Source organism: Poecilia latipinna, unplaced genomic scaffold (assembly GCF_001443285.1).
Source record: "Poecilia latipinna isolate Pla-1442-1.1 unplaced genomic scaffold, P_latipinna-1.0 Scaffold187, whole genome shotgun sequence".
In the NCBI taxonomy this organism is placed as follows: domain Eukaryota; kingdom Metazoa; phylum Chordata; class Actinopteri; order Cyprinodontiformes; family Poeciliidae; genus Poecilia; species Poecilia latipinna.
In genome coordinates this window covers 435,175-460,669 of record NW_015112803.1, presented here as the reverse complement: position 1 = coordinate 460,669, position 25,495 = coordinate 435,175, and the positions used below count along the sequence as shown (strand labels likewise).

Here is a 25,495-nt window from a genome sequence, read left to right as displayed (position 1 = left end):
GAGTCTAACCATGAGTAATTTAATCTGTTTTAACCCAGCCGGTCTGTGAAGGCACCACCACCATCAAACATGGTAGCGGCAGCATCAGGGTGTGGGGATGGATGGACTTAATGGAGGGCAGAAAACCTGTCATTGGTTCCAAAAGACGTATTATTCAAGTTTGTGGCTGCAACATGACAAAAAGTGGAAAAAGTCTAAGTTTTAATATTTCTACCGGACACCATTTATTGTTAATAATCACCAGAAGTTGCGGTCAAACCAAAAAGGAGGCGATAAAGTGGCTTAAACGGGAATTAATCAGCTCAGGATATAAAAGCTGCATTCTGGGCCTACTTGATTTTGCTTTGGTTGTTTTTATGTACCATTAGGTCCTTCAAAAAAAACAAAGAAATCAGCTTTTTAAACTTAAATGTTTCATACAATATCATGCACTGCATCTTGTGAAAAACACGGAGGGTACGAACCACTTATAGCCTACCATCTAAAGGTCAAAGCAGATGAAGCATGAACATTTTGAGATGTAGGAGACGACGCCTTTACATCTTCCCGTTCGGTCCGACTGGGCAAAATTCATGCCAATAAATTTCTATTGCACACTGTATGAAGCCTCAGTGCTTACCGCTTTCTGAAATTATACTTTATTTACTTTAAAACATTTCTGACGGATAATCCCTCTAATCCCAACAACCCAAACCATCACCACTTGATTTCTTTCGTCTACTTTGACCCCGTGACCCTGTTACATGTCGAGTGAAGGTTGAACATCGTAGTGACAAAATGGAAGCACAGCAACAGACACTGAGCAGAGAGGTTATGGTGGACGGATGGCTGTACACAGTATTTACAGCAGGTTTAGAAAGACCCTCATTAACAGACCCTCCTCCTCAGACAAGGAACCAGTAACATTCACACCTTCAACAGTTGGACGGAGGGACAGGAGGACAGTCACAAAAATGTAAAGTGGATAAAAAAAAAGTCGTTCAACGTGTGGCTGAAAATTCCCCCATTTGCTGCTTGAGTGGAAATTTAAAAATGTGTACCCCTGGTGGACATCTCTAAAATAACTTATTCTGATGAAAATCCAAAACGGCAAACAAGTGGTCATCGTGTCTGAACATTAGTGAACCGACGAGACTGAGTTCAACAACCGGTTGTTATTCTCAAGCAGCAAATGGTGTCAAAGGCCCAGAAAAGAGAGAGAGAGGGAGGGAGAGAGAGAGAAAGAGACAAAGAGCGGTTCTCTTCGACTGGTGGCACTGTGAGTGAAGGTGGAAAGCAGCAGACGTGTAAAACTTCTGTGTTTCAGGCCAAAACGAAGGCTGGCTGCAGGAAGGAAGTTACATCGATTCGCCCAGAGAGTCCTCATCTTCCAGAGATAAGGGCAGGTAGAGATCCTGGAAGCAGAGCGCAGCATGGTTACCTGTGAGCTCGGCGTCGAGACGTCGGCAAATAAAAAGATGGAGCTTCTTCAAAAAAAGAAATAAAGTCTCACATTTTGTCAGAAATCACAAACTTAAATGTCATTTCATCATTAAAAATGTGTGATTCTCCTTCCTCTTCACATAAATGCACTACAGCACTCTGTGTTGGTCTTTCATATAAAGTCTGATTAAAACTGGAAAGGTTTCGTTACCTTCTGCTTGTTGTTCAGGCCCGGACTGGTGGGGGTGGAGGTGGGGGAATGCTTGGATATCGGGGTGGAGATTTGGCTGCTGGAGCCGGTCCCATTGGCTGAGGGATCCGACGGAGCAGACAGAAAGAAAAGACGGGGAGGGGGGCAAAAAAAAGAGAGAACTGTGGATTAGATAGCGTGCAAGACCAATCCAAACCGCTTTTTTTTCCATTGCTCTCCATAAAAGTCAGCGCTGAACGATAGGCTCCCCTGGCTCTCGTCTAAAGGCCCGCCGGGAGCCTGACGAGTCCGCCGCTTTAGTTTGGCGACATTTTACTCTCGCAGTCTGTGTCCTGAATCGTTGCTAGGAACCTCTGTTTAGATCTGAGAGTGGTGTGAGGTGATGTAGCTGTGTGTTGTAAGTGCCTTAAAAGAGTTTTGTCTGTAAGAGATGAAAAGGCCGAAGCAGATGGCCAGCTTGAGTCTGAGCCATGGAGTTGAAAACAAACAGTGGATAAAGCTCCTTTTTCCCCCCCCGTTGGCTTCATTTAAACGCTCGGCTACACGGAGAGTGGGCAAGTAAAAAGTTAAACTCGCTCCAAAAGCCCTTCTACCTCGGAAAACCTAAAAATTGGTTTGCGAGAGATGGGCAGCTCTCCCACAGAGACGGGACAAAAAGCCAAGAGAGTGACCAGACAGTCGCCTGCAGAGGAGACACAGTAATGTTTTCTCCACAAAGGCAAATAAAGTTTGACTTTACATTTTAATATTTGTAAGGCTCACAGAATTTTGAAACGGAGAGGTTTCACAGCCATACGCTTCTAAATGTGCATAGAGAAATTCTATGACAAATCACTAATGTTAGACTTAAAACGTTTTACAAAACCAGCCTGATGTGCGTTTGGGATCATTTTTTTGTCGTTTCCGAACTAAATTTTTACCCTGAGATAGCAAGAAACGGTTCAAGAACAACCGAGGATTCAGTGAGGCTAAAGCTTTCCAAATCTACCCAAATTATCCATGTGTGAAGGTTTTACAGTCATTAAACACAGAGAATGACGAGGAGAATCTCTATATAGTTGTCAATATACTCCATAAAATGGTTGGGATGATAAAGGATGACAACCTTCAAATCCATAACTTTGAACCAGATGTTGGCTCTAGGACAGGGATTGGTCTTCCAACAGGACTGTGAAGTTAAACATGAAACTGGTTTAAGAATGGGTAAAGGAGACAATCCACGTCCGAGTCAAAAAAAAAAAAAGAGATCCTCCAGTTTTCAAGAATTTCTGAACATTTAGCAAAAATTTTCTTAAAGTCATTCCAAAAAAAAATAAAAAAAATAAAAAATCTGTTCCAAGTTGAAAGTCAATATAAATCGGGTAAATTTTGAATGATAAATATAAAGCGTACGTTCAGTTCTGACCACTGCTGTACTTTTTATTTATTTATCCCAACAGAAAGATGTTGATGTCTTCAGACAGATGCACAATCCTGTTTTATCAAGGCCCTTTTTCACAATAAATGCTAATAAACAATTAATAAGCCAGTCGCCCGGGGTTTCAGTGGACACTATTAAATATTAACCCGTCTGTCCAACAAACAGCTGACAGCTGTTCATGTTGTCTTTGTTTACTTTTCTTGATTTATTCATGCTTTTTCCCTCTCTTATTCAATAGGAGCATGTTAAACACAATTATACTAAATCCTAGATTATTACTTATAAGCAAAGGCTGGATTTAAACTGGACGTTTTTTTTTAAATCCAGTCCTGCGATCCAAGATAAAGGAGCAGATTTTTTGATCCTGTAGTTTAATCCATCAGTCGAGCCTGATTCCCTTCCTGCAGATAAAGGAAGACTTATCTTCAAGCACAACAAATGCATTAAAACCCAATCATCTCGGATATTTGCTCATTGGATGCAAGCCACCTTTCCCTCATACATTATTGATCTGACATGCTCACCACGCCTCTTGGAATAAGGTCAGAGGTCAGTTAAATCCCTCTGCTGTCACATGTTGTTATGTTAGTTCATTTACAACACCGCAGGCTGCCTCATTGTTTTCCTGCCGATCTTCGACTGCGCTCATTGCGGGGCGCGGTCAGGAAAGGCGGCGTCGGCGTCGGGTGGCGGTTACTCACTGGAGTCAGCAGGAGATTTGCAGCGCTTGATCGGACCGGGACTCTTTACGGAACCGCGCTGGGCCTTGGCCCCCTTCATCAGCCGGCATTCTACGGGACAGATGAAAAGGAAAATCAAAACTAATAAAAACTGAATGACTGAGGTTGAAGATTGGTCAGGGTGTCGGATCGTAGCGTCGTCCCTCAGATATGTAAAAAGCAGAATACATTCCAGGATTTTTTTTTTGTACATTTTGGTATTCTGGGTCAGTGTAATAATCAGAGCAGACAGGCTGCAGACATTCCTGCTCCTCCCTCAGAGCATCTTCCATTCTGTTTATACCGTCAGTCTCTCTCCTCTCCTCCTTCCCTCCCCCTCCTCTGCGCTCCTTCCCTCCTCTGATGCTAATTATACGTTCTGTCCTCCCTCCATCTCCTGGGATCGCACCATATCCGTCTTCTTTCTCTTCACCTTCACACGCTGCTGGATACAGACGTAAAAACTGGTGCGCTATTGTTTGGCAAGTGTGTCACCAGCGCTCCTTTGACAGTACTTCAGACTGGCAGTCTGTCTCCCAAAATAGCCCAGAGTCGGATCACATTCCTGGTTCTGCAAATGCTGCAGCTGCATAAACGGCTCCACCAGAAATTATTCGCACTGCCTCACTTTTTTGTTACAAAATTACTCAAATAGATTTTAAATCTTGTCATAGAAAAACATCCCCACAGCATGACACTGCCACCACTATGCTTCACAGTAACGATGGCGTTTGGGGTTAAGGTCACAAAGTTGTATTTTGGTTTCATTGTTCACCTCATTATGAAAGGTTTGTTTGAATTTAAATTTCTGATATTGCATCAAAATATATTTGAGCTGATTAAGTTTGAACCTTGACCTCTCGGATCACTGGACCAGAACTGAACAAGTGGAGGTAAAATTCAACTTCTGCTCATCAACTCAAAAAACTACATGAGAATCTAAAATATGCTAAAACTGATGGTTCTAAACATGCTTGTTAAAAGCAGCTTTTAATCAAAGACTGAGGTACCGATGAGCTGGTCACTGATCACGAAGATTAGATTTGAAGAAAATTAAATTTGAAATTACGTTTGCATTTAATGTTTAATGTTTCTTTTAAACAATGTGTTTGAATAGTGAAGAAAACTGCTTGATCTTCTTCAGAGCTGAGAACTTTTGGTTTCTGCGCCAATACAGAGTGGAGTGCTTCGTTTCATTCTAAATTACACGCAATCAACTGAACGTTTCATTGATGAGATTCACCCGAGTTCACTTGTGAACAACAACTGGACGCACATCTGCCTGTTGCTGTTGCACTTTTGATTTACAATCAGAAATGTAAATGTAAACCAAATGAAGATGGAAACACGTTTTCACTTATGAGCTAATCTGCATGGATTTTCTTTTTGTAAGAATCAACTTTTAATTAGTTTGTGAGGTACAAAAGTGAACGGGGTGCAAATACGTTCTGCTCTACCCCACTAAATGCGAGGTGTGGGTTTATTTTTGACATTAAAAAGTCAGAAAACAAAACAAAAAAAAAATCATTCCAGGTTTTCCTCAGACAAGAACCTAGACTCCTTTAATGCAGAGAATGTAAGCATTTTCATTTGTCTTCGTGTGGAAGATTTATGATGTCTGCAGACTTAATGTCCACGTGATACACAGCAGACAACCCCCCCCCCCATCCCGCCTGGCTCCTCTGAGGCCGACTCGGTGATGTCGGCATGCTGCAGACCCTCATTCATTTTCTGCAGCATTGGCCTAAGGTTAGAGACTAAATGAAACAATTTAGCTCGGGTCCACGGGGGAGTTTGTAGAACATTAAGGACACAGATCATTACTGGAATCTCCATGGCAAAGCGAAGGGATGGAGGAAAACATAACAAGAAGTCAGCTCTGCAGCACCACTGTGTTCGGAGGAAGAGACCGCATGTTTCCAGGAGGGGAGTTTATGTAGAACAGGGACTTTAAAAATAGATCTTTCAGGTCTGGAGGGAGGCGAGACACTCAGCAAGACGACTGGCTTTACCTTTTCCTCTCCTCGACTTCACAGCGGTATCGGCACCGACAGATCAGCTGGCCTAAACCCGTCACTGGACAGATTAATTGCTCTCTGACTTCTGCCCGCTTCCCTCCAAGCTGCTCGCTGCTGATAAAGCTCTGCTTCAGCTCCATCTTTCTCTGCCTCTTCGTCAGTATCCCTCATTTTTCGCTCACCTAGCTTTGAATATCAGCGACCACGCTGACCAAGGCATTAGCTTATAAACCTCACTGAGCTGACCAATATACTTCTGAGCGCGTTTGATATCTTCCCCAACTCGATTTACTGCATCGATTGTTGTTTACTTCATGCCAACGCCGAATTTATTTCTGTTGGGAGAGAAAAAGATTGATGCAACCGTCTGAACCTGGTCTATACTGCCAAAAGTATTCAATCAATCACCGAAATGATTTAATTCAGATTTTCAGATAATACATCCAAGCTGTAGACGGGCAGAAAATGGTTTGCCAACAGCAGTTTATCAAATTCAGGTCTGGTGATGTGACACGATTAGGCCTGTTGCAATAAGCGATCAATTAATTGCATTAAAAAATTCAATCATTTCCATTTGCATGATTTATTGTTTTCTCTTTAGCTACCAAAAACTGGACGACAAAAGTCTTCAGTCTTGTGCGTCAATTTTGTTCACAGAGACTTCATAATTCATTTTGTAATTTCTGCTGTTTTGTTTTAATTATCTGGGATATTTAAAATAGCTTTCAGTTCCAGGGTTAAATGTTCATTTGAATTTAAAGTTTATTGGTGTTTGAGAACGTGTTCTTGATTTATTATGCAATTATTATTCCTTAAAAAGTCTTAAAACAATAATATAGTTTATTGCAGTACCCTATGGGACTTGTTATGAAGAATAATAAAAGATTTCTGTTAGCATACTCAAACCTTGTGGGAAACATTCCTAGAAGAGTTGGAGATTTTTTTCAGCTTCAAAGAGTGAGTTAATATTAAACTTTATGGATTATGTCTGTCATGGCACACATAATCCATATGTTATGGTGTGTTAAGTGAATAACGTTGGTAATAAAGTGCATTATAAACGACATCCCTGTTGGACTAAGGCTCACCGTTCTCATCCAGCGAGAAGTCGTCCTGTGCGTAGCGAAATTTCTCTGGTCCACATGCAATGAAGACATCATCATCACCAAAGAAGTCTTGAAGGCAGGTAACCTTTGAAGGGAGGAAACGGTAGTTGAGAAACAAGAAATGAGGAAAATAAATGCAAATTAGGTTTGTTTCCATCTACTGGTTTCTAACCAGTAGATGGAAACAATTATCCCGCTACAGAGCGGGATAATTTCAGACGTTAATGCTACAAATAGCTTTGATAAACGAGATGCAAAGGTTGCAACTAGTACAGATCACAGATCAGAAAAATGGAGAGTCGTCCCCTCCGGGTTGAAAGGTTTAGACTTATACATTTGTCCAAGTTTTGTGCCTCTAGAACAGAACCGTCAAAGTATGAAAGAGTTTCCTACATCAAATTTATTCAGCAAATGCGTTTTCATCTCCCTTTTACTGCATTAACTCCGTCAGAAAAGCCAAAAACTACGCAAGTGTGTTAAAATCCTTTTTTTTTTTGTTTTGCCTTTTTTTTTAGGTTATTTTGAATTTTGCCGTTTCCGTCAACCTTTCAAATGCAACACTTCAAAATTCATGTTAAAAAATGCTGATAGAAACGTGGCTCATGAAGGCTTTGGATAGCTCAAGTGGAATGAAATCAGGAACAAGATAAGACATTAGATGGGCGTCTTGGAAACCATCAAAAAGAAAATCAAAACAAAAGACGCATTGACAAACCTAAACACCACAATACATGTCAATTTCTCACAATACCATAATGATAATCCCAAAAATCAGAGTTTTTATTGGATATATTTTAAGTCAACATCCATACTGCCTTTTGAAACAATCGGCAATAATCACAAAGCAGACGACTGCATCCTTCTGGCTAAATGAGCTCCAGCTTCGAGTCAACTCAAATATTCATAATTATGCATTTAATAGGGTTAAAGATATTCCTTCAGCAACTTTTAACAGTGTATGTTCAGGATTACATTTAAATTTGCAAACATTTTCAAACAGAATATGCTGCTAAACTCGAGATTCATAAATGTGAACTGTGAAACTTTGCCTTGAGGGGAAAAAAGCAAAAAAACTTTGTAAAACATTTGGAAAAATTCCTTTCTGGAAATATAGTTTGAAAAAGATTTTGATAGAAAACAATTTATGAAGCAAAAATAAATGTTTGGTCAAAACATGCAAATTTGTTCTCATTATATAATATCCAGAGCCATTTCCTCTGTTAAAATGAATTGGAATTGAATTGCTAAAGATAACAGGGATGGAGAACTTGTCTTATTCCTCGGATGATGCTGAAAACTTGATCAGTAGAGCCCCAACAGTAGTATCAATAAAATATTTAAATTTATACGTCCAACATCAACATGTACAATAAATTATCAGTCATAAAATTTGAAATAATTAATCCCAAATGTTTGTTTACATTTATCTAAGAACATTTCATCACAAAATCTTATTTTTATGAAAAATATAGATTTTATATTGTGGGATTTAATTATGTTGCAATAAATTTAAATTGTAAAAATACAAAAAGTGTCCATCCATGTGAAAATATTCAAGTAAAAACCTGTGAGCAGAAGCTTCAGTTCTCATTGTATTTCATGCCGTTAGCCGCAATCTGTTCATGTAACAAAACATGAACACAAAACACACACAAAAAAAACAAACAAAGCTGATAAGGCTTCACCTTTTCTATAATGTTTAAATGCCTCTGCTTCCTTCCCCTGGGTCTATTCAATCAGCAGCTGCTGAAACAATATGGCCTCCTTAGTGGACAGATGTCTGTGGGCCACACCTTCTCCTCCACTCTCCATTATACAGCCCAACATGCCTGTTGGAGCCGTTCAATCGAAAAGCTGCTTTATTCTCACTGGAGCATCTCTGTCGATATTCAATACCTGTTGAAATACCAACTTACGAGATAAAGACATATTGAGCAGCGATAATGTAACTGAATCACGGCTACGAGTCTGAGTGGATGCCAGGCCCAGTCGAGATGGTTTCCCTTTGTGATGCGGACCTAAACTATGAGCTACAGATAATTTGAGAGCACTCCACCCCACCAGCTGCCATGTTGAATCTCAGTCCTGCAAGACAAGCTAAAAGTGTGTGGTGGCGGTGGTGACTTGTTGGCGTGGCATTTAACAGCTGTACAAAAAAAAAAAAAAAAAACTCCCCACCCCCACAATAAACTCCCCGGATACAGATCCACGCTGGGAGACCGAGACGCTGCTTTGACTCCAGGGATCAAACGATAATTGGGTTTTCTGCCAACCCCAAATCACAGGCAACACATTAGTGTTATCCAGTGATTTCAGTGTGAGGAGATTAGATGCAGGTTACCAGCGATGGGGTTAGCATCGTGTGGCAACAGAAACACCTGGTCGTCCTAAAATGGAGGCATGAAGAAGAGCTCTCCCCCTCCCAGGGGCGAAGGGGAGGAGAAGGAAACGGGCCGGACGGCAGACAGCAGCTCGTTTTAATAGTTTTAACAATAGAGCTGATTAAAAGGATCGAGATCTAATCCAAACATGCACCGTCTTCATTAACTAAATCTCCACTCAAACGAAGTTTAAGTTGTTCACCAATCCGTTTAATCTTCAGCATAAACATCCCGCCTTGAATTTGGTTCATACGTTGGAACCAAAACCCAGGAACCGACATTCAGACGTCTTAGCAGGAAGTTAGAAAGAAATAAAGTTTGTAGAAACCAATTGTACAAATAATTTCCATTGCAACGCCAGCACTTTTTTTTTAAATCAGGATTGTTCATAAACCAACTTTCCAAACTGTAATTGCAGCTTCAAAATGAGTTTTTGTTCAATGTTTGAAACGTTGCAGAAAGGAACCTCAATGCCAAAACGTTTACAAATTACCTGCATTATAGCTCCAACAGAAACAAAACAGATTACAGTCACAGAGCCTTTCATATCACAGGGTTTTAGCCAAATACATAAATTAAAGGCTACAAGAAACCATCCAGTCATCCAACCAACCAGTGACCGTTTTCTGCTAATCAAGTATCAAATCTATAGTTTCAGATGTTGTCATACTTCCAGTTGAGGTTAAAATATTGTGACTGTAGGTCAGACCATAGATGAACTCGTGTGTTAAAGGGGTTTGATTTTTGGCTCTAGTCATGAATTTTCCAAAGAAACATTTTCCCCCCCTTCACTATTCCAATAAAGAGAGACTATGTTGGCTGCTGCAGTTTATAATCTTTAGAGTTTTGTCTACTTGTAATATGATTAAGATATTTTACAACAAGGTGCATCACTTCAGTAAACTGTCCCACATTAAATCATAGCAGGAGAAATACATTTTTTAAAGTCAATTCTGAGCAAACACTTTATTTGAAGGGGAGCGCAAGACTGACACGAGACCGTCATAAACAATAAGGAGTCTATGAATGTTTATGACTGTTGTCGTGAAGTAAATTACACTTTTAATGCAACTTTGCATTACTAGAGTCATTATTTACCAAATGACAGTCAGACATTCTTAAAGACTCCTTCATGTTCTTGACAGTGTAATGTCATGTTTATGACAGTCATGCCAGTCTTATGCACACCTCTTCAAATAAAGTGCTCCCGTAAGTTAAATTAGAAGAAGACACTACTCTAGTCCATGCAACATTCAAGAAATGCAGGTTATTTTTAACTACAATTTGCAAGCATAGTTAAACCTGTTTTGAATGTGATTGGGAGACATTGCCAGAACCCGACACGCGACAGGAAATACCATGTGGAAAATGTTGGTCTAATTTAAGAAGCGTCCTCTCTTAAGATGAATATTGTCAACCATATCCACCAGTAGGTTACACAGACGATGCACACATTAGTGTCAACATATCCGTTAACCCCACCGGTGTGTTTGTCTAAGGCAGGGGGTTTGGGATTTAATTTTTTCCTGGCTCTGTCCAGACTCTGGGTGCCCTCCACCCTCCGTCTCACCGAGCCCATCCTTAATCTGAGCCTCACCAGCTGTCAGAACCACATGACCCAATGAAAACCAGCAGCCCCTCCATCAGACGCGCAGCGATCCGCCTACCGTTACTGAATTATTCAACCTTTATTCGGCTAAAGGTTGCCGAGACGATGAAACTGATCCTGAGCGAATTAAAGATTTGTTGCCATTTCAAACGACATGCAGGAAGTATAAGTGCATTTTTGTTTGTTGCACATGAATAAATGGCATCAATAAGACATCTAATGTGGAAACCTGTGACTTTAATGGCACTTTTGCTTCCAACAGCTGATTAATACTTCTGATCATCCTTTTAGGACGCACACCCCAAACAAAATACTGAGATGATTAGATCTCATCTCCAGCCATATCAATTGATCTCCATGCAGCCATTTAACATCTGAGTGATGGACTTCCCCCTAATGCCCCAATGAGTCAGCAAATTGTTAACCAGCACAGTTTATCTAATTGATTTTACACTTGTCTGGTTTCAAACCACACAGGATGGACTATAAATCAAATAAATTACAAACATGCTGCTCCTTACAGTTCCTCAAATGTCACATCACGGTTACAAACTATGGGCTGAAAGTAGAACATTGTTTTAATAGGAAAGAAAATCATTTCTTTTTTTCCCTTTTACATATACAAGAAAAACAAAATGGAGGCTTTGATTCCCCATGAAACAACATTTGACTGTAATGACAGCCTTGAGTCAAATGATCAGGGAATGATCAGGAATCAGGAGACCCTGAATAAACTGAGGATGTAATTCAGCCATTTGATCCAGGTGTGTTGGACCAGTGACACACCTAGAGGACATCAGATTAGAGAAACCCTGGTCTGCACCGTTCCTCCATTGTAGCTCTGACTGGATGCATCGGGTTGCCGTCAGGCTGGACCAAGTACCTTCAAACCCCAGTACCTTTGTTGGATGAAGAAAAGGCAATCGCATCACCATGTTTCACCATACGGATGGCGTGTTCGGGATACCATGCTCCGTTTTGGTCTCATCCAACAAGAGCAACTTCCTCCTCGGGACTTTGAAGAGTTGCTTCCTTCCAGTTGTGCCTCCATAAAACCCACATCGAACAGCGAATGGCAGCATTTTATACGGATGCTTCTTTTGTCATTTTCATTTCATGAAAATCCAAGGTGAATCAGAAAAGTGATAAATAATTGTCCGTTTTGCCATCTTGGCATAACCAACTTATGTTTGAAGAAGCGATAAAAGGAGTGTGAAGGGGATGGACCTTATTTTTAATTCATTACCTGGGCATAAACAAAAACAAAACAAAACATGCAGAGTTGAATATTCTTCCAGACTTTTTTTAAATAATTTTCAGGACTTTACAGACTGCACCGGCTCTTTTGTCAATCCAGTTTATCAAAATCAAAGTAGGGGACAACTGAACACATTCTGATTGGCATCTTTTGATGGAAACCGCTGATGAGATTAATCTGGACCAGATCTCTGACCTCTACTTGACCCCCAAGCAGCAGCACAGCATTTCAGTAGGTTTGTTCCAGATGCATTTGGAGCACAGATGAGCCACTTACAGGGAGGCGGGTTATCTGCACAGTCATGGTGCACAGCTGGTGCCCGATGCTGGTTACAGGCCACCCCGCCCCAGCCCCAGGGAAGCAGCCATTTGGCTGACTGATGTGGCCTCAGCTTTATTAAATCGAGCTTCCTCCTCTTCCTCTTCGCTCCAGGTTATGCTCACTTGTTGATGTTCATGGAGGAAATCAGAGCTGCTGGACAGGCCTGCGTGGGGAAAGCTTCAGGACTCCAGCGGGGGGGAACCACACCCGTCTCTTTCCACGTCGCCTCCGTTCGTTCGTGGGTGGGCGAGTGAGTAAGACGTGGAGGTAGCGGGCTCCTGACAGATTAAGGGGGGCAGGGCAGGTAAGACTATGTAAAGAGCCCACTCAGCGTATCACAGCCATTGTCACAAGCTGAATCCATCACGGGGAAGCTCATTGCCATGACAACCGCTTCCACAGCACAGTGAGAGGCAGGCAGACTGCGAGAGCCCTGATAACAGGGGGGAAAGATGGCTTTTCTCGTCTGTTAGCGGATGCATTAAAGACACTAAAAGCCCTGAAAGAATCTGCAGCTACTAAAAAAAAATTTTTGCACCAATCTAATCAACACTGAAATTTTGCAAATCCTTTATTGTCTGACAGAGTTTGTGCTTACATGACACTTCTCAAATTCTGTTTTTTCTTACCAAAAAGCTCAACTTCTAAACCTGGTTTGAAATGATTAGAGTTTAAATCTACTGGAGCATTTTGTTTCCCCACTTTCTTTCACGTTGTTCCCATTTTCGTACCACTCCAGATGCATTCATTGATGAGGAATGAATATAAAATGGCTCCCTGCAATTTAATAGGTGGCCTTTAGCTGCAGGAGGAGCAGATTTTTGCACTTTTTTTTTTTTTTAAGAGCCTGAGTAATTATGCCCCATCAGTGAAAATAAAATGATCCCAAATTGCTCCCTGAATCTAGCGGCCCCACCCTTCCCTCTATTGAGTTGATTGAGCAAAGAAGCACCGACATTTGAGAGGAAAATGGCAATGATTTTGTCCTCAACTCTGGCAGAGAAAGGAGGGCTGGCAGTCCACACAACACAAGGAAAAAGAGGAACGCCATTCATGATGAGTCGCTATCGCAGGAATGCAAGTAGAAGTGCATTCTTGGACACTTTAAAAAAAAAAAAAAAAAAAACCTTCAGCGCTCGTATCACAAATTCAAGCCTCAACTGATGGAATGTATGCAGGTAAACATTACACACGTTTTTCCTCCTCCTTTCTTTTAAAACGCCAAAGACTCGCATTGATGGCGATGAAGCTCTCCCACCCGCTGCAGGATGTGGGATCCGACAGACCGGTCCACACCAGCTGGGTCTCTCTTTGTGCCTGGGATGTGGTCTCCTAGCAACCAAACGGAGGGGAGAAAAAAAAAAAAAAAGAGGAGGATCGGCGCAGAGTTAGGGAGGGGTGAGCACTGTATCAATTTGAGCTCTCCACCATATCACCTTCACCACACAGCAGCTGCAGTGTGGCTCTGCAGACAAAAGGCGCTGCGAAAACCGGCACAACATTCCTTCATTTCTGCACCCGACGAATCCTGAAGTCAAACCAAACATCGACTGGGAGCGACTCTGACGGACGCCAATAACGTGACATCATAATCAATATGCTTAATTCAAAGTGGCATCACATTATCAAAAATGCATGACCAGGAATTACCATCCGATGACAGGAAGTAATTAGGATCTCCAAAGAAAGCCACTGCAAGGCCTCATGCAGCCAGACTGCACCCCTGGGAGAGAGCATTAAAATCAAATCCCTCCCATCTATCATTTCACAACGCCTCCCCTGCTCCTGAACACGTGTTTCTGGCTTTAATTCAAAAGGAAGGAGGAAAAAGGACAGCAGCGCAGCAACCAAAACGTGATCCAACCTAAAGTAAAGCTGCAGAAGATCATGTAGCTGCATCAGAGCAGCAGATGTTCACATCCACCTCATCTCTGTCTCAGCTCATTTGTAGAACTTCACAGCAGATTGGAGAATATTTGATTCATCTAGTTAGTCCTAAAACAAAGATTTAATGTAAAACTATGAAATAAACACATTTATTGCATTCTGCTAGTGTTCCTAGTTCACATAGAAGCAGTAAGACCAACGTTTTGACAATTTCTGGCTTATAAACTATGGAGTACTTATACTTACAACAGGAGCATCTAGTTTATATATTCAGGAATTAGAAAAAAATTAGAATCCAAAAAACTCCTATTAGCTCATCTAGAGAAACTGATCATTACTTTAGAGCAACAAGAATCCAGAGAAACACCTACTGGTTTATAAATCACAGACTACTTATTCTTAAACTTAGAGTTATACTTTATTATTATTATTTTTGCCCTTTCCTTTGGTTTCTTATTTGGTTTGCATTTCCTTCTATAGCACTTTGAATTGCCTTGTTGCTAAAAATGTGCAACACACATGAAATCACCTAACCTTACCATTTCCCTGACACCCACTGTACCTGATGAGTTCAACATCTAGAAGGACTTTCCACAACCTTCAGCCAGATCTGGTTAAAACTGGTGGGAAAATCTGACCCGCATTTTGTTTCTGGCAACTTCAAGCCAATAAACATTCAGCAGATTAAATGCTACATAAGAAACTGTGTTATTATTGTTCAGTAAGGGTGTAGCTCTCTCAGCCTCACAATCGCATCAAAACATTCAGAAGCTGTGCACTTCCTGTGCATGCCAATATTTTTCATATTTTATTCAAAACCAGAACAGACTTCGTTTTCTTTTTAGAAAAATGTAAATTATTCTAATCCTTCTGATTAATCAAACGACACATTTGAATTTTTAGCTTAACCTGATAATGTAAAGCATCTGTTTCCATCTTTGAATGCCTGAAGTCTTCTGCAGCCTCAGTGTTGTCCTGCATTTCACTGTAGTTGCTTTCCCATCAGCTCTCACCAGCTTTGTCACTTTAGTGATCGTTAAGTGGATCTGTGGGATATTCAAAGCTTCTCAGAACTTTTCCCCCCCAAACCTTTTCACTTGTTCTCCAAGGTTGGTTTTATTAAACTACACACCAGTGAAATATTGTTTCCAGTTGAGCGGCTTTTGAACACAGAGGAATGAAACACTTTGTGCTGATCTATTGCTTAAACTCCCAGTAAAACAGTGCGGCTCATGGCTGTGATGTGACAAAATGTTAAAGAGTTCACAGGACTTTTTATACAAGACCCTTTAACTCCAAAATGTTGGCCCATTTTGTAGTCTCTCCTTACTTCCTTTCAGTAGGTCAGCATGTGCATTTCCATGCACACGTATAAAGGGACAGTGGGGACAATATGCTGAGACAACAATGAAAGGCTTGGTCTTTTGTACGCTGCTGCTGTGGGAAGATGACAGAACACCCCAGGACCTTCAATGACAGATGGCCTAAAATGAAACCAGAACAAAAGACCTGATGATGTCCTGAACCACAAGACAGGAGAGGAAACGGCTAGAAACCAAAAGTCAGAACAAAAACTGCAGACAAAGGGATGTAAAGCTCACAAAGGTTGCTCTCATCAGCACTCTGCATTCTCATGTAGTCACCGGGTCAATATTGACCGAGGTTATGAGCAAACAGTCTGCCCGTCCTATGGAGCCCTTTAATCTCTACACCTGTCTGTGCCTGGCTGAATGCAGGTGAATGAAAGGTAAACTGTCCCCAGCTCTGACCACACATTTCCCTTTGTTTACATACTGCACCATAGCAGCTCCATTCCTCATCAGCGACGAACGCCTCTGCAGATTCTCGCATTTGAATTTTAGGAGGTGGCAGTTTCTCCCCCCCGACTTTAATCTCGCTTCCCAATCAGCTCAGATTTGCAGGGAAAAGAGCACGATGCAAACCATTTCTCTGAATAAGCAAGCAGCCCCTGCTGAAGGCGTGACGCACCTGCTTGCCATCCAGCGTGTAGATCCTCTTCACCACTCCGCTTTCAAGCTTGATGGCCTCCGTGATGTCGGTCAGCACCTGCTCGAAGGAGTGCGCGGTCTTCTTGTTGAGGAGGACGCGGACGGCCTTGCGGGGCTTCACGCCGCTGCGCATCACCGTGACCAGCTTCGGCCGGACAAAGTCTTTGCCCTCTCTGGGATCGCCGGCGGCCTTGGCAGCCAGGGACTGCATGTTCTTCTGGCTGGCGGAGGCCTTGACGTTCACAGACCAGTTGGGATTGACGTTCTTTGTGTAATCGACTTTCTTGTAGAAGTTCTCGGATGCGCAAACGTAGCTTTCGCCTGGCGAGGGAAAGGAAAGGAGAATATTGGGTTAGTGTATTGAGGTTTGCTCAGCTATTTGACACCTGAGAAGCCAATGAGCCATCCAGGAGGAATTACATCATTTAATAAATCTGCATCCATTTCATTTTAAAGAAACCTTTTTTTTTTGTGCAGTAAATCAGGGTTTCCTTTTTCAGTCCTCAACTATGTTGATTTCTATTCTGATTTCATAGCAATAAGGAGGGACCAATAGGAGTTTTATGATTTGTCATCACAAAACTCATACTGGTGCATCAACTTTTAAGGCAATATAAAATTCTTACTGTGTAAGAATGTATAACATTCTTACACAGTAAGAATGTTATACATGAACACCCAAATAAAAAAATTAGTAAAAAGCCTTTTAAAAATCTTTTCCAGTAGCAAAATCTTAATCTGTAAACTCCAAGCAAACTATTTAAAAACAAGATCTTTACTCTTTACTTTAGTCACTTTTTTAAATTTATACTTTCATTTTCTAGGAACTTTTCTATACTAATCGTCTGTAGTGCATCGATGTGACTTGCTGGAGAAGCATTGAAAATTGCCCGACTACTTCATTAAAACAAATCTTTTAGATTTTTATTCCACCATTATATAGATGTAGTTGAGTTAAAAGGTTAAATATATTTCTAATATTCTAGGTTGTTGTTGCCCAGTGTGGATTTATTTTAAGGGATTTACAAATGAATACCACAGAAACTGTGTTTGTTCATGAATTATTTTTTTAAAGCAGGAAGTTTTATTCCCAAAACAATTTAATTCCTGCTTTCCTTTAATTTTTTTTAAGAGCAAAGGTTTATATTTAATACAATTTGGTTATTCAGATAAATCGACATGATGGCATTTTTTAATCAGATGAAGGATTCATTTCCCTACGCCGTGTAGGTGAGCCAATGTGAAACTCTCCCACAGCTTTACTACTCGTTTCCATTTTTGTCACGCTTTGAAAACTCCGCATCACTTTTATTTAATCTTTCCTCATAGGAAGGGACTCCACCTAAATCTAAACAAATGTTCAGTACTTGAGACCTCAGCAGCTTGAAATATAATCAATTTTCCATATGCATATTTGGCTCACCTAAATTCAGATGTGCAGCAACACGACAAAAAATTTCCTGCTTCCTGCTCGGACTTCATTTACAGAAACTGCGGAAGTCGATATTCATCATGTTGAAGCACATATTACTGAAATAACTTCTTGGGTTTCAAGCTTTCATGTTTTGAACAACGGATTTGTTTGAGATTTCAATTGCACCTGCAATTCACAGCAGCAACTACTAAAAGCTTGTTTTAGTTGGCAGAATCTTATTTTTGGCCCCATCTGCCCTCGCTGTGCATGTGAAATACTTTTGGAGCCAAATATAAACCTCAAGTCAGACTAGACAGCTAGTAACTGGTCAGGATGTAAATAAAAGCCTGCTTTCTGCATTCACACTTTCAAAACTGGAATGATCTCTTTGTTGAGTTTGATCCAGTTCAGTGACACTGAAATGTGAGACGAATGGGAGCTTTTTGGAGTCTTGATTATATCAAATAACCTAAACTAACAGCTGCTCACTGTTACAGACATGTTTCCAATCATTCATCTGTCACTAGAAATAAAAGCAAGTCAGTGTTGCAAAAATACATCGTAGAGAACAAGCAAAGCGATAAAGATCGTCTCATGCAAACACTCAGCAGATTCACCGCTCAACCCGACAGTGAAAGAGCAAAACAAAAATATTCAGACTCACTAAAAATGCCATCACTGAATGAAGACTTTCCCATTTCAGAATCAATGGGAACATATTAAAAAGCATTCAGAAAGGAAACTATTTTTTATGTCAAATCATGTCTGTGGTTCACTAGAGATCAAGACTTTCAGCGGAAAACAGAAAGGCTAAAGGCATTACAGCAAAGTTTCTCTATTTTACCTTTATGAGCTCTCAATTTGTCTTGCAATATCTTGGATTTGGATTTATTAGCAGCCTGTTTGAAATCTCTTAGTTAAACCAAGGATCAGTGATCTCAGGATGCAGTTTTAGAAACGCTACCAGTGCACACAATGCCAGTAAAAGCTGGTAAAGCAAGTCTAAAATGTCCCCTCCATGATAATGTTGCCTGTCTAAATAATCTCTCACACTGTGTGGCAATAACTGAGCTGCTAATGTAAATAAAAAAAATATTTGAATGCTGTTCTTATGTTTTATTACAGCTCTAAAGAATAAAAACCAAGACTAACTGGTCAAAGTAAAAAACAGACGCCCACAAATTTCTTATCACAACATCGCCACACAAAAATCCAGAAGTGCACATAAATCACTTTGTTTAATTACACAAATTTCAAGCAAGCAGCATTTAATGATCAGATGGAAAAAAAATTTCTTACAGTTCCATCTGGTATCTTTACGCAAAAAAATATTTCAGTAGGACAATGATGCAGGAAAAAAGGGAAACCAATTAGGAAGGAATCAATTAGGAATCAATTACATTATACGTGGGGAAACTCAAGCTAAGACAAAGAGCAGAAAACTAGATTACTCTGTGCAGAGGAGGCCGAGTAATTAATTATATCCTACAAAGAGGAAGCACAATGAAATGGCCCCTCCAGCCGACGCGCTGCAGACGAGCCACACATGCAGCAAACTGTAAGCCGCTCAACACGACCGCCTCATTTTGAATAAACTAAACCAAATTCAGCTCCTACTTTTAGAAAAGTCACATGATGTAAAGTATAAAACATATTAGAAATAAAATCAGTTTCTTCTTGGAAAAAAATAAACATAATTCAGTTAAACAGATGATAAACTTTGCGTCTGGCAGCCGATGCTGTTGAAGTTGTATTTGTTTATGCTCATGTGCAAAGCAGTCAGGCTCCAGTCAGCAGTTTCATTGTTAAAGAATCTGCGAGTCACCAACATTCAAACTGATGTCACAGGCCACAAGAATGCAAGCCTGTAGATTTAAAGTTTAGAATGGATGGAAAACACGACTAACATTCGTCACTACACATTTCTTGGTTTCTCACCTTGCAGAAGCATTGAGCTTGAAATGCATTTAAAGTCGTTTCAATGCATTAGAAAGTCGTATAAAAACCAAACTTGTAGTGGATATTTATGAAGCAGAAATGGATGCGTTATTTTGTTCTAAGTTTTTAAAAAGTAAACATCTGGGGGATTTTTTTTTTTGCCCCTTTTCTTTCCAAAATAGCTCAAACTCAGAGAATATCTGAACAGCAGGTCACACCATTTCGATATTCTTCTGGACTTTGCTTTGACTAGTCCATTTTAACGCACAAAGCCTTTGTCGGCCCTCTCTCACGCCTTTCATGCTCTTAGCAGGTTTTCTTTCAGTTCTGCCCTGTATGTCGCTCCATCCTTGCTCCAGTAAACTCTCACCAGCTTTCCTGTCCCATATTCCTCTTCTATGGTTATGCCCATACACTACGGTGAATTACACAATTAAATCAGCTAAAAATCATAAAAACCCCTCTGAAAATAGAACTGCTGGGTACCAAATTACAACCAAAACAGACAAAGTGATATAAATTTCTCATTGCGTTAAGCTAAGAATAAACATACCTTCCTCCAGCTCGTCCAGAGACGCGATCTTGCGCGATCCATCAATAGTGAAGATGAAACGAACCCCCTGCGGCAAATTGATGTGGTCAGAGAGGGAGCGCGTAAGGTCGGCCAGAAGAGAATCGAAGGTGCGAAACCGGTCGTTGGCCACGGCGTACACAATGCCCTTGAAGTATCTGTCCCCGTTGCGGTAGAAGCGCACTTTCTTGGCCTTCTTCTCGTTGGTGAGAGCCTGCAGGGTGCGTGTGCGGTAGAAGCTGCAGTGGGCGCTGTGCGTGGGGCTGGGCAGTCCGTTCATCCTCCCACTCCGCGGGTTGCGGGACGTCTTGTCTCTCTCGTCAAAATGCCCGAAGTCCAGCTCCATGATGGCGGCGGTGGTCGTGGATGATGTGATGTTGGGGGGCGGAGGGGAATCAGTCCTGGAGACCCGAAGACAACAAATTATCACAATAAGATCCATTCATAGAATATTGTTGGTATCTTAATCACTGTGGGCATTTGTAAAGGGCTGGTATAGATCATTAGTCTTGAAGCAGGAGCAAATTGGTTTCATGTACGAGAATGAAAGTCCTGCTAGTAACTGAACCGAACCACTTCAAGAGATCATGTGGTCGAACCGTTTCCTGTTCGCATGATTAACTTTAAATGACTCTTGTGGCTTCGTCTTACATTTGATGGCAGCAAGAAGTCAATAAAAAGTTACAAGGATGGACATGGATTTCTGAAATTACTCCTAGTAAAAAGATTCTTCCATGACAATCTTCAAGAAGGACAAAAATGCCATCTTAAGAAAAACAGCGGCACAGTGGAAGAGTATGTCTTTTAGTTCTTTTAACACCAAACTAACAAAACAAAAAGATTAATCTGAGGAAATAATTCAGATTACAAACTGGAACAATGCTGTCAACATTCATACTGAGGTATGAAGGCTTTTCAGTGTTTAAAATGAAACGAAAAGACAAATCATTTAAAGGAAACCATTTTCCATTACATCAATTCATGCCTGCAGACCATTAAGAGAGCGAGATTCCAGCTGATAACAGGAAGGCTGAACAGAAAACAGCAAAGTTGATTCATTTTAACCTTTTGATCTCCCAAACTCTTCTATGAAACATCCTGGATTTAGAAGTGTTTCATAGTAGGAAAAACACACCGAGGCCTAAAATAAAGTGCTAAAAAACACAATTTTAAATGTCAATTCTAAACATTTTGCCATCGTTTTGAAAAAAAAAAAAAATGGACCCCTAACACAACATCATTGATAACCATAAATAACAGCAAGGATAGAAAAAAAAACATTTGTGTCTCGCTCACATCTTCTTGTACCTCTTAAACTGAAGAAAATGAATAATTAAATGTAAAAATACAAACACTGTGGTCCTGAATTGGGCTCCGAAATCCTGACTGGTGCATTTTCAGCTTTGTGAGCTTTTTGATCACCTTCAGGCCTCACATGTTTCAGCAAAGTCTAATCTGCAAACTTAACTTTGTGGTGAAAAAGTCTTGGTGCTAAAACTGGCCATCATGTTCTTTTCATCAACTGAAAACATTTGTTAAATCATAAAATGTTAAATACAACCAGAAGTTTTTTTTTTTTCTTCCTGACACTTAATGTTAAGAAACCTTTTATGAACTTCAGCTCCCCTGCAGATTCATTGCCGTCATTAATTTTCAAATGAGCTGACACTTTTACAGAAGACGGTAAAATGTGATACATCACACTGCAAGTACATTTATTGAAATTTAACACAGGCTGAGTTACACCACTGATTTATACAAGTGTTTGATGCCAGAACAATAAATATGAAACATAATTAAGCCTCTTAAATGACAAACATCTTTATCCAAATAAATGTCTCACTCAAGCAAAGATCCTATGATAAGGATGATTAAAAAAGAAAACTATAATCAGTGAAAACATTTACAGATTATAACAGGTTGTCATCCGTTTTATTCAACTCCTGTCTGTGGAGCTTTTGCCAACTACACCTGTGTTTTATATAACTTTTCTAACAGGGCATACAAACATTAAAATGAAAGATTTTATAGTTGAACCAAGTAAAATGAGCATAAAGCAAATTTTACACATGTGGCTTAAAATCGTATTTTACTTTTACGGTTTGCCGTGTCAGCTTTTTCCAAAAAGACCAGAAAATATTCAGTACTAGATAGATTCTGTGAGGATGGCCAAGTTACAGCAGGCTGGTTCATTTCCCCCCCCCAAATGATGGTGTTACATATCTTAAGGTTCTGTGTTTTACATGTTCTAGATGCAGTAAATAACTGAATTATTTTCTCTCCTTCAATGACAGCAATTCAAGCTCACCACACCAAAAACTAACAAGAAGCATCAAAATATAAACAGCAAGATGCAATCTCCCACCTAATAAGCATACTCTGCAGAGTCACAGATTTTCATTATTTAGACCATAATTTTTATTTGACACTATAATCCTTTAGATCCTGCTGGCAAACAAACTCTGTACACATCAGTCAATGATCAGAGCGGTCATGCTTCCTTCTGGCTGGTAGAACAAGCATCGATTGACGTGATGAGAGCCCGTCCTGTCTGATGCTTAGACTGGCTCCACTGTGTGCACACATTTCTGCAGAACCCTTTAAATCAAGCGTGGACAAGCAGGGAAACACCTGAAACCGATCAACAAGGACCAGGACATCCCAACCCGTCTCTCACTGCTCAAATCTGCTAAAAATTTCAACGGGAATTAAAAGCCCATCGCCATCAGACTTATAATAAACACGCACAAAAAAGGGATGTTCAGAGAACAAAATCCAGAAATTACTTCATTTGAGGGTTTCTAAACTGCTAAAATGTGTTTTAACAAGATATGATCACCAATTCAGTGTGCCTCCTTTTAAGATACCCAGATGGATATTGCATATCAGTTACGGCTCACCATACACACGTGTCCGCGCGCTCACACCCACGCACACACACACACACACACACCTGGAATCTCCAAGCTGTATCAAATATTTAAGAGCACAAACTGTGGCATTAAGAGATTTTTCTTTGCAACACTATGCTACATGATCCCAGTCATAAAAAGCCAGAACTAACTCTCTTAAGAACCTGTAACACCTGTTAAAGCAGTAAAACAATAATCCCCCTGTGCAGCAGCCAGGGAAAGCCTTTCTAAAACAAAATCTCTAAATGCGAGAGATTTCCTAACAAAAAAAGTAACTTCTTCTTTGAATTCACGTTTACATGATCAAACAATGGTGCACACCCATGAACACCCACAGCCCCCCTCTTACCACCACATCAAGGAGGAAGTTGGCTGCGCAAAGATGAACGATGCGCCTCACCGATTTCATCTGCTTCTGTTTATTTTTCTTTTTAAAACCTTTAAGCCGGGATTAACTTTAGAAATGCAATCTCTCATGCATCTCTTACAGGTCATTATGACCCAACAGAACCTGACAGGAAGCAATATGAAGTCAAAAAACTGGCTTTCGTTAACTTTAGCATGTTGTCTTCGGTGAACCAAAACACCAAACGCTCAGTTTTGCATGTGAATAGATCTGTATTTTGAAGAAAGATTTAAAATGTGTTTTTTTTTTCTTTTTAGGTTCCCATTTGTTTCAGAGTTGAGTTTTACCAGATGAGCAAGTCAAAACTAAACATGAAACATTGTAAAGCTTTAGTCCATGTTCCTTCTGCAGTTTTTCACACAAAATTATTAAAACACAAATGTGTCTTCACTATTCTAAAAATTATCACACTTTTTTTTTATTTTTTGGAAAAAAAAATTTACTCATTTGTTCTTTTCTAAATCTTCTTAATTTGTTGTTGACAAATACTAAATCAAAGATGTATTAACCATAACCAAAGCTGACAAAAGATTGAAGAAATGCTGCAACTTGGGGCCTCCAGGCCAACAGGGGGCCCTGTGAGCCTGTGAGTTCATCCACTGAAAACTGTAAAACTTCAATTTTGTAGTGATATTTGTCGAGACGAAACCTTATGCCAGACACCTATAATCCTCTTAAATTGGCTTTTTTCATGCTTATAATTTTGAAACATTTTTGAGTTTGTTACAAAGAAAAGTCATTTGTCAATTTCACTCTTCTGTGCGATCGATGGGGAATTGGTGCCCTGTGAGAAAATATAGTTTTATGATCACAGCATTTAATTCTGTTCTAAATTAAAGGGCCAGTTTACCATTTTTATTAAAGGAGTCTGGATTACATTTGATCATCTCTACCTCAGAAAGATCTTACAAAGAATTTTAAAACTGATGGAAGATTTTAAAAAAAAAAAGCCCTGAATTTTCAAAAAAAAAAAATATCTTTCAATCTACTTTAAAATATTGTAGCTGTTGTCATTGATTTTACTCTTTGTAAAGATAAACTTGAAAAGTAAAATTTATAAAGTGCACTGTACTAAAAAAAGAGATGATTGACATGACTGAAGATAAAAGACTAAAAAAAAGTTAGCCACTAAATGAATAAGAACATTTTCAAAAACATGAGTAAATTGGCAAATATTTTTTTGGTTTAAATTCTGAACAATACCAAACCAAATGTTAGATGTTAGAAAAGCAATTCACAAAAACCACATGCGGTGCAACAGGGGGTTCCATGTCAAATTCTGCTCAGGGTCCTAAATAATCTTTTGCCGGCTCTGACTGTAATCCGTCTCCGTTTAACACCTCAGCACTCCTCGGACTTTCAGAAGAACAAATGCAGTCACCATGTGGCAGGGTCGCTCCAGTCATGCTAACCACATGGCTGACTTGCTGACTAGCCTCTTTTATGACAGGACCGCTGTGACAGGGGTGGGACCTCTGGGAAAGGGGATGCTCCTCAGCTGACAAAGGCCAGGTTTCGGGGCCATCTGCTGCACTAATAGGCAGGGCCAACAGTGACCCTTCCCCAGTGGAGACTCAACCAGGACAGGCCATTGTCTGAAGGAGGGAGCCTGGCTTCAGAGTGACATCACCATCACTGCTGCTGCTGCAGCAGCCGGCTCAGGTTCACCCAGTGCATCCTCCTCTCAGAGGAAAGAAAAATCTGATTTTCTTCATCTTAAACTACATGATCACCATTAAAAGACAAATAATTCAATTACACAGTTTAATAAAGTGAAATAAATCTCTGTCCCCTCCCCCCCCCCCCTTTTTTTTTTTTTTTTTTTTTTTATTTTATTAAAAATATTTTGAAGTATTACTCCACTGTAAAAACTCAGAAACTTACCAACTATTT

General features: G+C 40.2%; 1 protein-coding gene across 1 annotated transcript in view; it reads right to left on the bottom strand.

Annotated features, from left to right (window-relative positions):
- Window positions 1-32: 32 nt before the first annotated feature.
- Window positions 33-25,495, bottom strand: part of LOC106946347 (neuronal migration protein doublecortin) — a 29,292-nt gene continuing 3,829 nt past the window's right edge. Inside the window, exons 2-7 of the mRNA XM_015030623.1 lie at window positions 20,267-20,685; window positions 16,342-16,682; window positions 6,879-6,981; window positions 3,755-3,844; window positions 1,634-1,731; window positions 33-1,394 (exon numbers count right to left, since the gene is read on the bottom strand). Of these exons, the coding sequence (XP_014886109.1) occupies window positions 1,338-1,394; window positions 1,634-1,731; window positions 3,755-3,844; window positions 6,879-6,981; window positions 16,342-16,682; window positions 20,267-20,630 (1,053 nt within the window). The 5' untranslated portion in view covers window positions 20,631-20,685 and the 3' untranslated portion in view covers window positions 33-1,337. The remainder of the gene's footprint in view (window positions 1,395-1,633; window positions 1,732-3,754; window positions 3,845-6,878; window positions 6,982-16,341; window positions 16,683-20,266; window positions 20,686-25,495) is intronic.